Below are 15000 nucleotides of genomic sequence, written 5' to 3' on the forward strand. Positions count from 1 at the left end.
GTGTGTGCGTGCGTGCGTGCGTGCGTGTGTATGTGTGTGCTTGTGTTGGCTCATTGCTGTAACGCTGGGTTGGTCGCTTCGTTGTCTGTTTGTTTGTGACTGCATGGATTTAAACGATGAATTTGCTTTTGTACTCCTGTTCTTTTTGTGTCTTAATGATTGTATTTTGGTTTTGTACATGTGTATAATAATGTCATTGTAAAGCGCTTGGAGCTTTTTGGTAAGCGCTCTATAAATTTCCATTATTATTATTATTATTATTATTATTGGTAGGCTTGCATGTTCTCTTGTAAGGCGCAAGTCGAGGTGTGGCTGGCCGGTTGCTTAGTGTTCTTGTAGGCAATGTCTCTATAGATTCTTATAAAATATTAAGCTAACATTTTTCATCTGTTTGTGTATAGATTTAGCTTCACTGAAAAAAATATGTCATGAATAGATTCATTCAGAGCTGTTTTCTTTAGCGTTATTGTCATAAGCATGGTTGTTGTAGTTGTTATTGTGAATGTTTGTTGTTGTTGTTGTTGTTGTTGTTTTTGTTGTTGTTGTTGGTGGTGGTGGTGGTGGTGGTGGTGGTGTTGTTGGTGGTGTTGGTGTTGTTGCAGGGTCACTAGACACAGAAAAGGTGAAACCGTCATCCAAATGGGCAGATCCCGGCCGTGCTCGACCGGTTTCAGCCATCTCGCTATCATATAGGCAGCCGTACTCTGTCTTCGGAATATTTTAACATAAAGTATCGACTGATTTTACCAGCGCGAAAAAACCCTACTTTCTTGTATTAATGTGTTTTTATTTTCTTAACATGCATCTTAATTAAGCCATGACAGGAAAAGAAACATAATTTGATTTCGTTGACATAAAGCGGGAAGAAATGGTTGTTTTAATTTCGTTTGAAATATCATCTTTTTTTCGCAGGCAAGCGCGTCCAGATGGCCAAGATGATGACCTTGACCCTGCTGCCGACCTTGGCTTTGCTGATCATGTCAGTGATAGACGTCAAGGGCACAGCAGACGCCAACACAGCGAACGAGAAAATCCGAGATGTCATCACACTCAGCACAGAGGTTTGTTTGTTTGTTTGTTTGTTTGTTTGTTTGTTTGTTTGTTTGCTTGTTTGTTTGTTTGTTTGCTTGTTTGTTTGTTTGTTTGCTTGTTTGTTTGTTTGTTTGTTTGTTTGTTTGTTTGTTTGTTTGTTTGTTTGAGTATTTTAGTGGTTTTTTTGCTTGTGTGCTAGTTTGTTTGGTTAGTTGGCGGAGTGTTTGTTTGTTTGTTTGTTTGTCTGAGTGTTATTGTTTGTTGTTGTTGTTGTTGTTGTTGTTGTTGTTGTTGTTGTTGTTGTTAGTTTGCGACTGACCATCTTGCCAGACATCAAACACACTTGAATTAATCTCTTCGCAACAACCTTCGCAGAAAAAGTTATATTTCTTATTGCTTCCCCAAGAAAAGTTCAACTGGTGCAGAATGATTATTCTGACGATGACCACAGCGACTGTTGTTGCCAAGGAGACGTCTAGACTACATCGTAAGTCACGTGGGAGCGATTGATTACCGAGTTAACGACTTGATACATTACGCGGAATTCGACAGGGAGGCCGGAGTCTTATCCACCAGGCCATTGTGCCCGTCGCCATTTGTTTCCAGTCCAACGTCCCATGTTTATACTCAACACCAACACTTTTGTATATTTCTGTTCTTGCAGGTTTGGGCTGTGGGAGCGTCGCTAAAAGGCAATGCATATTAGCTACTATGTCACATCTTATGTCTTCGGTCTCACGTCTATACTCCACACAAAAGCTTTGGTAACGTTCTGTTCGTACAGGGTTCTGCATACACTTATTTTTGCAGCGAGAGCGTGGCTACACAGCAATTCATGTCAGCTACCATGTCATGTCTTAATGTTTTCTGTCTCACATCTGTACTCCAAAAAAGCAAAAAACTTAAAAACTTAGATATCTTTCTGTTCGTTGTACCGCGGGAACCATTCACGAGGTCTCCGATTTTCGTATTTGTCTTTAATTTATCTTATTCCCCACGTTCAAATCAACACTAAAACTTTGTATTCGAACAGGTGGGGCTGTGTATACACTTCTTGCAGCGAGAGCGAGGATACACGGCCATGCATGTCAGCTACAAGGACCAGACAACAGAGATCCTTATGAAGGAGAGCTTCCAAAGAACTGACTCTGCCCTGGCAGAACTGTCTACCTGGCCAGGTGGGTTAATTAACTAAACGCGCTTTCCACTATCTATGGGCTTTTGTGTCTGTGTGTCTGTCTTGTCTCTCTGTCTGTCTGTCTGTCTGTGTCAATGCAGGGCCGGATCAGGGGGGGGGGGAGGGGTTCCTGGGTTCCGGACCCCCCCCCCCCCCCTGGCCATCCGATGTACCTCTCAGAGAAAAGAAAAAAAAAATACGTGGACTTTTTAAGCTCTTCCCCCAATTCCCTTAGTTTATTTGGTCTTCTAAAACTAGTTCAAGTTATGAACAACATCAAGTCGACAACGGCCTGCCCTCCCCGTTATGAGTCCATCATCATAGGCCACAAGTCAAGTCACACGCTACACTATCACTAGTATTAATAGTATCAGAGAACCGATTGCAACAAGATATCATCTGCGCTATCGGGGAACCGATGTTTTGGAAAGGGACTGTACTGCACACTGTGAGATCATTGAGTGCTCGCCCCTATACCTTTCCCACTTCCGCGTGTTTTGTTACTGTTGAAAATGTGTAATTTTGATTCCCAGTTGCAAGGAAAGACAAACAAATGACCTCACAAATGCAACATTTTCTCGGCTTATGGGAGGATTTGCCCCCCAGACCCCCCAGCGGGGCGTTGCCCCTGCACCCCATCGGGGCCTCGGCGGCCCCTGGACCCCTGCCTTCAGTTGGAACCCCCCCCCCCCCACCCCCGCCCTCCAACGAACTTGGTCCGGCCCTGCAATGTGTCTCTCCGGCCCTGTCTGCATGCCTACCTGATTGTCTGTCTGTCTGTTCTCTCTCTTTCTCTCTTTCTTTCTCTTTCTTTCTCTCTCTCTCTCTCTCTCTCTCTCTCTCTCTCCGCCTATGTCTCTTCCTTTCTCTCAGTCTCACACACACACACACACACACACTCACACTCACACACACACACACACACACACACACACACGCACGCACACACGCACGCACGCACGCACACACACACGCATGCATGCACTCACACACACACACACATACAAACACACACACACAGTAACACACACACACACACACACACACACACACATACACATACACACACACACACACACGCACGCTTACACACTTAGCAACAATCTTACTTTACATAATTAATGATAGGATCCAAACGTCTAATTTGCAGAAGGTAGCCCGCTACTTCTTTCCCTTTAGCATGGAAGAGGCGTTGCACTCATTAACTTTGACGGAGACAAACCTTACAGATATTCGAGCCGATATGTTCCGACATACGCCAAAGATTTGTAAGAACATGACGCTCCCCTGGTGGCTTAAACGAGAAATTAATGCTCTTTTACGTAAGGTTCGTCCACTTGCACTCTTTCCTGAAAGTATGCACGTCAAATTGATGTTGTAATTATGTAGGTCACCCATTGCACCACACATTTATCTCCATCCATCCAGAATTGGAATGACCGTACTGTTTCAATTTTTATGAGATTTTGGTGGGGTAACCGTATCTATTTAAAAAGAATACTGCACTCCCTCCCCCTTGGTTCAACAATGGACAGTAGGCCTGAGAAAGAATAATTAACCTAGTTCGGGTGACATCGATCTTCAGGAATGGGGCCGATGGTCTGACGTGTAATTCATGCCGATGATGAGATTGCAATTTTGAGCGAATCTCTCAGAAAAAAAAGGAATCAAGCACCCAACTAGAGAAATATGTGGAACCTCAAGCTCTATACGTATATCTAATTTGTTTCGGCAATGTTCTGAGAAACCAAGGCAACACAACTCTCTAAATATGGAAACGTCCGGTAAGGGGCTCCGCTCATATATGTTACTGAACGCGGATCGTGTCAACTGATGCATCAAATTGATGCATCCAAAACCAAGATTTGATGCATCATTTTTACAATTCGATGCATCATTTTCACAAAAGGATGCATCATTTTCAAAAAGGATGCATCATTTTCCAAAACTGATGCATCCGATACGAAAATGATGCATCCTTTTAGAAAATGATGCATCATTTTGATGCATCATTTTGATGCATCATTTTGATGCATCACTTTCGGTTTTGTATGCATGCGAAAGATCATTCATTTCCGGTCTTTCCGTAAGAAATGCCTGAGCACGGAAAAACTTGAAATGACATTTTGACGAATATAAACAGATGCCGTCGGCACCTCCTTCTCCTTCGTTTCTCGCCTCCTGCCGTCTTTGCTCGACTGTTTGAACCACAGCTTCTTCCAAACCGTCAATAACACTTGCCATGATTTCGGAAAAATTCCTGCTGGTAGTGGGATTGGGAATGGCGTGTACAAAAGAGGCTTAGAAATAGTTCGTTTCGCTTCGTATTCCGGTTCAAATTTTGCTTTTTGCTCGGTACTTTCCGGGAAAACCCGAACATTCTGATGCATCAAAACGATGCATCAAAATCGTGGTTTTGAATGCATCAATTTCCTGCATCAGTTGATACGATCCGCGTTCCGTAATATGTAACTTCAGCAGGACCGACGACGCACTGCAGCTTATCCCAGCCCGCTACGCGTTGCATGAAAGGAAAACAGGCCAACTACTCGTCATTATCCCTATCGCTGCATAAATAATAGGCAGTGCGTCGTCTGTGCCGCAGAAACTGCGCAGGTATATTCTGCCCATTAGCGAGAGCTTTGTTGAACCAGCCTCAGTCTATCATCTGCTTTGTTTCGGCAAAGTTCTTAGAAATAAATGGAACGAGGCATTCTAAAGACATAAAACAACGGTCATTGACAGCTTTTGGAACCAAAGCCATATCTACTTTGTATAGGCAGAGTTATGAGAAACAAAGGGAAACAAGCCCTCTAGATATAGAAAACAAAGAAAACTGAGAGGTTTGTGGAACCTGTCTTAATCTGAATCTACTTGGTGTTTGCAAATTGTTATCCTTATAACGCAGTAGGACGATATCCTCAGATGAGCATTTATTGATTTGAAACTTACCAAGCAGAAAGAGAAGACAGTATTGGTATTTTACCGAAAGTAAAACAAATTATAAAAGAGGGGGCGGGGGGTGTGGGGTGTGGGGGTGTGGGAGGGTGTGGGGGTGGGGGGGGGGGGTGCTCGACTGTCGGTTTGAGTGTGTTCCTTTGCGTGTAACTATGTCTGTCCGTTTATTTCTCTCCCATCTCCCCCTTCCGTCCTTTTTATGTCTCTGTCTCTGCCTCCACGTCCCCCCACCCCCCACCCCCCATCCCCCACTCTCTCTTTCTCTTTTTTCTCTCATCAAAGTCAGTTTTGCACAATATCTAGTTGAAAATAAATAAATACAACGAAGCAAAACAATTGATCGAAAGCCAATGTATGCTGAGTTTGGTCATGTTCTCTTTACCTTTGCACGTGATGTTGGTGGGTTTCAGACAGACGAACGTCTCACCGATAAAAACATAATTACTATCAGAACAGTGGCATAGTTCACATCGTACTTGTCATGCCTTATACCTAATGAGACACGAAGAGAGATTAAAATGTCGAGTTTTACGGGTTTGCTGGCACCAGCTAAAAGCTTTTTTTCATGAGCGTAACATTGCAGATAAAGAAGTCTGCGTGAAATAGTGTTGCTTTATAGCGACGAATTTACGGGTCTACGGTTCTTTGGATTATCGTTTCGGTGATGTTTTGTTAGCCGAGTCGACATTTTGAGATTGACAAGTGAGGATTAAAACATATATATATAGGAACACGCACACACACACACACACACACGCACGCACGCACGCACGCACGCACGCACGCACGCACGCACGCACGCACGCACGCACGCACACACACACACACACACACACACACACACACACACACACACACATGCAATGACTCACGCGCGAGCGCATGCATGCACGCACGCACAAACACAAAAACTAAGAGTCAACATCCTGGCTGCGCCCTGCTCAGAGCGGGTAATTGTAACGGAATAAACTGTTTGCACCTTCGTCAAAATGCAATGTAAATTCAGCACACTCACAAATCCAACAACAACAAAATGCTCTGCACAGAACGCTGCAACGGGTTGGCTTTTGTGTATGTGTATTTCGTGTGTGTCTGACTGCTGAAAGGATGCTCTTAATTCGTCACGCTCAAATCAGTCTTGATGGGTCAAATACGTCCCATGATATTTGTTTGTTTGTTTGTTTGTTTGCTTAACGCCCAGCCGACCACGAAGGGCCATATCAGGGCGGTGCTGCTTTGACATATAACGTGCGCCACACACAAGACAGAAGTCGCAGCACAGGCTTCAGTCCCATGATATACTACAATGGCAATAATAGCATACACATACACATACATGCGTACTTGTGCAGTCACCGTGAAGGTCACATGCAGTGTGAAGGCTGCATTGTAGGTGATTTAGTTTTTGAGATAATAAAGTATCGTCACGCTCATAAGAAAAATACCGATCTCAGTGTTAGGCATTTCTGTAGTGAAACTACAGGGCAAGCTACTGGAAGGGTACCTGTCATGTGTTAGAGAGTACAAACTCTCAGACCATCGGAAACCATTGCCACGGTAACGTAAGGCCTAACAAAAAAAATAGGTGTGGTTACGGTAACCCGACCTACCCTATTTTTAGGGGCCGATCCTATAACTTTTTATTACATTTGTCACAAAAAAAAAAACAAAAAAAAAAAAAAAAAACGAGTGCAGAAAACGCAATGAAAGCGAAAGCGCTCGAGTCGCACACTTATTTTTCTGTCAAGTAGGTTTAATTTGTAATTGTACACATTAGAAAAAGAAAAAAAAAGTGATTGCCTACCTTCCTACCCTATTTTTTTTGGCTATGTTACCTTAACCACACCTATTTTTTTTTTTTTTTTGCCTAAGCAAAACTGCCGATCTCGTTTCTTGAGTTAGGCACTTTTTCTTTATGATACAGGAAGACGTTTTGAGAATGTGACGGTATGCAAACGCTCTTTGTGGGTTGTTATGCAGTTTTACTGATTGAAAATATTGCTGTCAGCTTTTTTTTCTCACGTGTATTCCGTGGTAACTGCTCGAGATAGGCAGTTTGCAACTGATAACTATCATGAGATAGGCAGATTGTTCAGAAACCAAAGAATTATTTTTGCGTTTTTCTCAAAACATCAAAAAAGGACATAGGCAATTACCTTATCACACACACACACACACGCACACACACACACATACTTATTCTTCGCAAAAGCCCGAACAGATCTGTAGTGGGGAGCATCATCATCATCGTTAAGGCGGTGTGAGGCGCTAAAATCACCAAAATTAAACTTGGAGAATACATGGAATAACTTAGTTTTCTGGGTAGTTATTGAAGTGACTTATAAAAAGCAATGAAACATATGTGAATACTACAGGACATAGACTGCCGTTGTTATGGAAACTGGCTTAAACAGCGCCATATTGGATTTCTAGGAAACAGTTTTACAGCAACATCATACTTCAGATAATATTTGGCACAAAGATACACATGACTTTTATCTACAATTATATAGAACGATGTTGTGAGAAAAGACTACAGTTGAATTTATATTGATTTTTGAAATAAGGATTAATGAATATGCGGTTAAAAATTCATTAGTCCTTATTACAAAAAATAATATAAATTCAACTGTAGTCTTTTGTAAACATGTCGTTCTATATGATTGTAGATAAAAGTCATGTGTATCTTTGTGCCAAATATCATGCATTTCTGATGTATGATGTCGCTGTATAACCATTTTCTAGAAATCCAATATGGCGGCTGTTTCCATAGCAACGGCGATTTGTGTTCATTAATATTTACAAATTTGTCATTCATTGTTATAAGTCACTTCAATAACTACCAAGAAAACTAGGTTATTCCATGTATTCTCCAAGTTTTAATTTTAGGGCCACACATCGGCTTAACACGGGCGGGATAGTGCTTTTAGCGAACATGCATCCAGGAATTCATTAGTGAAGTTAGCATCATTTTTGTCGGGGGATTATATGTCTACAAAAACGTATCTTCAAACTGAATCAGAGCGTCTGTGCTGTAAGCCCAGGTTGCGTGGCTTGCTTTGAGAGACGCAACAGAAATAAATTTCGAGGACGCCAGACCTAATTGCATTACGATGTGCCGCCGATAAGCACGAGCAGGGGCTTAAATAGTTGTAAGAAAAGTGCGATAACACAAAACCACACCCAATTATAGCTGGCACCTGCCTGATTGTGTGGCTTGCGTCTTTCTTGTTCTTGTTCTTCTTGTTCTTGTTTTTCTTGTTCTTCTTGTTCTTGTTCTTGTTATTCTTGTTCTTGTTCTTATTCTTTTCCTTCCTCTTCTTCTTCTGCTTCTTCCAAAGTTACACCATACGATTCTGCATTACAAGTATTGCTACCGCGCAGGAGTACTGCCTTCCCTTTGAACAAACAAGGGTTTCAAACTCTTAATTAAATGGCCTACACTAGGCAAAAAAAGAGTTCTATTTGAGAGGGGTAAGGTTGAATTACTTCCCCATTCACTCACTTTGATTTAATTAACAACCATACGTGGGTGCGTTTTCGAGAAAATTGTGCCGTGTGGGTCTAGAAATTTTCAAGAATCGTCAGATTCGTCAAATTCGCCCGAAACACCCCCAAAACGATCAGATCAATAAATCCAAAAACATTATTGTTTATTTTTGTTTATTATTATTTAAGTTATTGAGACATCCCAGTGCACTAAGGGATTTATAGAGCAAATCGAGAAAATTCATTATTGAACGAAGCGCATAGCGCTGAGTTCAATAATTATTTTCGAGATTTGCTCTATAAATCCCTTAGTGCACTGGGATTGTTTCAATAACGATATTGTCAGTACCGCCAGAAAAAAAGAAGATTCAAAACGCACATTTTGCTACGCGCATTTGAATAGGCATAACTGTGTGGTCAGGTCGTAGAAGATCTACTTTTGTGTGGGCTGTCTCAAGTGTGTCGTGCTTTCATCACACGCAAACTCTTGTTTTAATTTCTGTTGGTAAATTCCAGTGTAGCGTTAAGCTAAACAGTGATGATCTTTCAGAGAGACCTCATTTGAACTCGGAGAAAGGACTGTGTTCTTAGTTATTTGCGATTCGAAACCTCAAGTCGAGCTTCGACGGATTGACTGTGCAGAGTGACTCCCCTTGAATTGGCTAACCCCCCAAGGTCGACGGTTAGCACATTTTCAAAATAAATGTGGCATGTTTCTCGTGTGGTATCTTCACTCATCGGGGAGTCTGGTACTAAATATGAACGGTAATAATGCTCTGAACCCTACACGTATTACATCCCCATTGTTTTTTCGTACCCATTTACCCAACATGTTAGTTTGCTGAGCGGGGTTTATGTCGTGTGCTAGGCTAGGGCAATCGAACCACTGCCGCATTCCAAAAACAAAAATTGCTCGTCACGTTGCACTGAGTCTGCATGCATGAGGCAGGCTGGTAATAAGTCTTATATATGGTACGGACGTTCTAAACCCTACACGTTTTCGATTCCGATTGTTCTTGCCTTGAAATAATAATTCGGAAACCATTCATTTACTGAACTGATGCAGTCGTATTTCAGTGTAATCTAGTCTGCTACGTATATATTCCAAATGCTGATCTAGTTCAGTGGTACGTTATCGGAATAACACTTGTGTTTTCTGTTAGCTGCTGGGAATTGTATACTAACTCATCATTTGGTAATGTGGATAATAAGCTACGTCATAATTATGAGAAGATTCTTCGCAAGTCGAAACTGAAAAAACTGTCTCAAGTGTGTCGTGCTTTCGTCACACGCAAACTCTTGTTTTAATTTCTGTTGGAAAATTCCAGAGTAGCGTTAAGCTAAAAAGTGATGATCTTTCATACAGACCTCATTTAAACTCGGAGAAAGGACTGTGCTCTTAGTTATTTGCGATTCGAAACCTTCATCGAGCTTATTTATTTATTTATTTATTAAGGAGATTTCTATAGCGCATAACTAAAAGCACTATGACTGTGCAGATTGACTGTGCAGAGTGTTGCCCCTTGATCTGACTCCAAGGCCACGGTTAGCACATTTTCAAAGTAAATGTGGTATGTTTCTCGTGTTGTATCTTCACTCATCGGGGAGTCTGGTACTATATATGAACGGTAAGAATGCTCTGAACTCTACACGTATTATATCCCCATCGTTTGTTTGTTCACATTTGCCCAACATGTTAATTTGCTGCGGGGTTTATGTCGTCTGCTAGGCGGCTAGGGCAATCGAACCACTGAACTGCAGTCTCATTTCAAAAACAAAAATTGCTCGTCTGCACGCATGAGCCAGGCTGGTAATAAGTTTTACACATGGTAAGAACGTTCTTAACCCTACACGTTTTCGATTCCGATTGTTGTTGCCTTGAAATAATAATTCGGAAACCATTCATTTACTGAACTGATGCAGTCGTATTTCAGTGTAGTCTACTATAACAGAGATCGACTTTAAAAATGCTGGTCTAGCTGGTACGTTATCGGAATAACACTTGTGTTTTCTGTTTGCCGCTGGGAATTTTATACTAACTCACCATTTGGTAATGTGGTTAATAAGCTACATGCCACTAACACGGCATATGAGAAGAATCTTTGCAAGTCAAAACGAGAAGAGACCATTGTGGAAGAGACACAGCCGCTTCTATTTTTAGATCAGTGGGATTCACTGTGGCACAGGCGCCTGCGATCTGCAGAAAAAAAACCACTTAAAGTGGAGAATATAAGCTACATGTCATTAATTAATTCTGAGGATGAGAGTACAGTCTCGCTTTGGCAAAGGGCGTAAGAATACGCTCTGTGGAAAACGTAGCGCACTCCAAGAGTGCGCTAACAGATTTAAGCGCATCGCCATTTGCCAATCAACTGGTTCACATCAGTCATGTGATACCAGTACTTACTGACAATTATTATTATTATTATTAGTTATTGTTTATTATTTCGTTATTGTTTGTCTGTGCACTTAAAAGACCGTTGGGTCGATATATTTGTGAATGCATTGTTTTGTCAACCTTTCTTGTTTTTTGATCAGATCAATAGTATTCCTTTAAACCCGTTTCTTGCGTTTCAGGTCAGACGAAGACGACGATGAAGAAGTACCCGACCTTCGTGTCCTTCACGCAGGCCATCGAGGAACACCGGGACGACCTCGTCTACACGCAGAAGAACAACCACAGCCTGCACACCGAGATGAGCTTCTACATCAACCTCATCGACAGCTTCATCGACTGGATGTACCGCGCCATCCAGTTCGCTCAGGACGGGGACGACTGGAGGCAGCTCGTGGCCTACCAGCTCCTCCTCAGCAGCAAGAACGACATCGGTATCGAGAGGACTCTGGGGAGCATTTACTACCTCACCGGGTCCTTCGCCAGCCACGGGGACTACCTCTGGTACTTGGAGAAACAGAGCATGGGGGCTGGGAACCTTAGAGCGTCCAAGCTGTTCTCTCCCACTGTGGGGAAGACGATCAACGAGAAGCTAGCGTCCCACGATCGCTGGAACCTGTCCTTCATCGCACGCATGCGAGAAGAGATCGGCACCAACGCCGTGCAGCAGGAGTCGTTCATGAAAAGCAAGTGGTGGTTCGACAACATGAGTATCTACCTCGACACCATGTTCGCCGTTCAGGAGGAGCTGGCTGAGGAGATTCTGGGCAACGTCAGCGTCGCCTTGAGCCGAGACAACCAGGAGCTCATCCTCAGCATCTCCCTGCTCGTGGCTATCACGCTCCTCTGCCCCCTCATCCTCGTGTCCGTGAGAGCCATGGTGTCCGACATCCAGCGCTACGCCAACACGCTGTCCGAACAGACTAGGGAGCTGAACAGGGAGAGGAAGAGAGCGGAGTTCTTGTTGTATCAAATGCTCCCTGAAGCCGTGGCGACTCAGCTGAAGCAGAACAAGAACGTGTCCGCTGAGAGTTACGATGATGTCACGATCTTTTTCTCGGATGTTGTGGGTTTCACGACTATTTCCGCTTCCTGTTCGCCTTTGGAAGTGGTGTCCCTTTTGAACACGTTGTACTCGTGCTTTGATGCTCGTTTGGAGATTTATGACGTGTACAAAGTGGAGACAATTGGTGATGCTTATATGGTTTCTTCTGGTAAGTGTTTTGTAGTGTGTTTTGTATTCAGTGTGTGTGTTTGTCTGTTTGTGTTTGTTTTGCATTTTGTTCAATGATTCTATTTTTAATTTTTTGTTTAAATTTTCGGCATGTGTTCCAATTTAACGCTTTTTACATTTAGTCAAGTTATGACTAAATGTTTTAACATAGAGGGGGGAATCGAGACGAGGGTCGTGGTGAATGTGTGTGTGTGTGTGTGTGTGTGTGTGTGTGCGTGCGTGCGTGTAGAGCGATTCAGACCAAACTACTGGACCGATCTTTATGAAATTTGACATGAGAGTTCCTGGGATTGATATCCCCATACGTTTTTTTCATTTTTTTGATAAATGTCTTTGATGACGTCATATCCGGCTTTTCGTGAAAGTTGAGGCGGCACTGTCACGCCCTCATTTTTTAACCAAATTGGTTGAAATTTTGGTCAAGTAATGTTCGACGAAGCCCGGACTTCGGTATTGCATTTCAGCTTGGTGGCTTAAAATTTAATTAATGACTTTGGTCATTAAAAATCTGAAAATTGTAAAAAAAAATTGTTTTTATAAAACTATCCAAATTTACGTTCATCTTATTCTCCATCATTTGCTGATTCCAAAAACATATAAATATGTTATATTTGGATTAAAAACAAGCTCTGAAAATTAAATATATAAAAATTATTATCAAAATTAAATTTTCGAAATCAATTTAAAAACACTTTCATCTTATTCCTTGTCGGTTCCTGATTCCAAAAACATATAGATATGATATGTTTGGATTAAAAACACGCTCAGAAAGTTAAAACGAAGAGAGGTACAGAAAAGCGTGCTATCCTTCCCAGCGCAACTGCTACCCCGCTCTTCTTGTCAATTTCACTGCCTATGCCGTGAGCGGTGGACTGACGATGCTACGAGTATACGGTCTTGCTGCGTTGCATTGCGTTCAGTTTCATTCTGTGAGTTCGACAGCTACTTGACTAAATGTTGTATTTTCGCCTTACGCGACTTGTTTTTAATTCCATGACAGTTCCTCTATATTTTTAAAAATTTCATTCATTAGTTTAATTTCGAAGTCTGCACATGTTTTTAGTATTTTTACATTTGGTCAAGTTTTGACTAAATAGACAGTAGCGAGGCATCTTATGTGTGTGTGTGTGTGGTGTTTGTGTGTGTGTTTGTGCGTCTGTGTGTGTGTGTGTGTATGCATGTGTGTGTGGTGTTTGTGTGTGTGTGTGTGTGTGTGTGTGTGTGTGTGTGTGTATGTCTGTGTGTCTGTCTGTGCGTGTGTGTGTGTAGAGCGATTCAGAGTAAACTACTGGACCGATCTTTATGAAATTTTACATGAGAGTTCCTGGGTATGAAATCCCCAGATAATTTTTTCATTTGTTCTATAAATGTCTTTTATGACGTCATATCCGGCTTTTTGTAAAAGTTGAGGCGGCACTGTCACACCTTCATTTTTCAATCAAATTGATTGAAATTTTGGCCAAGCAATCTTCGACGAAGGCCGGACTTCGGTATTGCATTTCAGCATGTAGGCTTAAAAATTAATTAATGACTTTGGTCATTAAAAATCTGAAAATTGTAATTAAAATTATTTTTTTATAAAACGATCCAAAATTACTTTTATTTTATTCTTCATCATGTTCTGATTCCAAAAACATATAAATCTATATATATATATACGACTTGTGTCTGTGTGTCTGTCTGTCTGTCTGTCTGTGTATGTGTGTATTCGCCATGCACGGCCAAAGTTCTCGATGGATCTGCTTCAAATTTGGTGTCCATATTCAGATACACCCCGGACAAAATCTGGTCGATGAGATATTTCAATACGTGCTCTCAGCGCGCAGCGCTGAACCGATTTTGGTTCCACCTCAGCTACCCGGGCCCCCATACCGACACACCAAAGCCGCTAGACCACATCACAACGCCAAAGTTCTCGGTGGATCTTTTTCAAATTTGGACACCGTATTCAGATACACCCCGGACACAATATCATCGATGAGATATTTCAACACGTGCTCTCAGCGCGCAGCGCTGAACCGATTTTGATTTTTCTGTTCATTTCACCATTCCCAGTAACTCTTCCTTATCTTCTCCAGTGTTTTGCGTTTATCTCCCTTCCTTCGTGTGGCTTCAATCCATATTCCCGTTTCTACGTTACTATTTTTAGAATGTCACTGCGCTGTCCAGAACGCTTCCCTTGCACCCGTAAGTTGTTCTTACTGTCAAAGTGAAAAGGTCGAATCAATTTATAGCCACGCGAAAAATCACCCATTGCACCTCGGTATAAGTCTAACAGACATAACGTATGTATGTTTTCTTGCTGAACAGTAGGGGAACGTTTACTGTGTGTACTGACAGCGTATACGGTAGTATGGTTCGAAGCGATGTCTCCGATGACTGATGAGGAGTGACAGTCAGTATAAAAATGTTATTGGAAACAGATAATTTACAGGGGCCCGGGTAGCTTAGGTGGTAGAGCACTGGACTTATTGTGATCGAAAGGTCGCTGGTTCAAATCCCGGCCGGGACGGACACGGGTCAACTTCATGTGCAGACCCAGAGACGGTATTCATCTTCCACCCCGAGAGAGAGCGAGAGAGAGAGAGAGAGAGAGAGAGAGAGAGAGAGAGAGAGAGAGAGAGAGAGAGAGAGAGAGAGATTCACCTATATCTATATAGATATAGATATACATATATATATATATATACGGCTTCTCTGTGTGTGTGTGTGTGT

The 15000-nt window shown here is 42.1% G+C and overlaps 1 protein-coding gene across 1 annotated transcript in view; it reads left to right on the plus strand.

Annotated features, from left to right (window-relative positions):
- The window catches only part of LOC138977871 (uncharacterized), a 58218-nt gene that overhangs the window by 30206 nt on the left and 13012 nt on the right, over window positions 1-15000 (plus strand). The window contains exons 3-5 of the mRNA XM_070350477.1: window positions 913-1061; window positions 2066-2210; window positions 11234-12265. Coding sequence (XP_070206578.1) covers window positions 913-1061; window positions 2066-2210; window positions 11234-12265 — 1326 coding nt within the window. The remainder of the gene's footprint in view (window positions 1-912; window positions 1062-2065; window positions 2211-11233; window positions 12266-15000) is intronic.

This window comes from Littorina saxatilis, linkage group LG10 (assembly GCF_037325665.1).
Source record: "Littorina saxatilis isolate snail1 linkage group LG10, US_GU_Lsax_2.0, whole genome shotgun sequence".
Lineage (NCBI taxonomy): Eukaryota > Metazoa > Mollusca > Gastropoda > Littorinimorpha > Littorinidae > Littorina > Littorina saxatilis.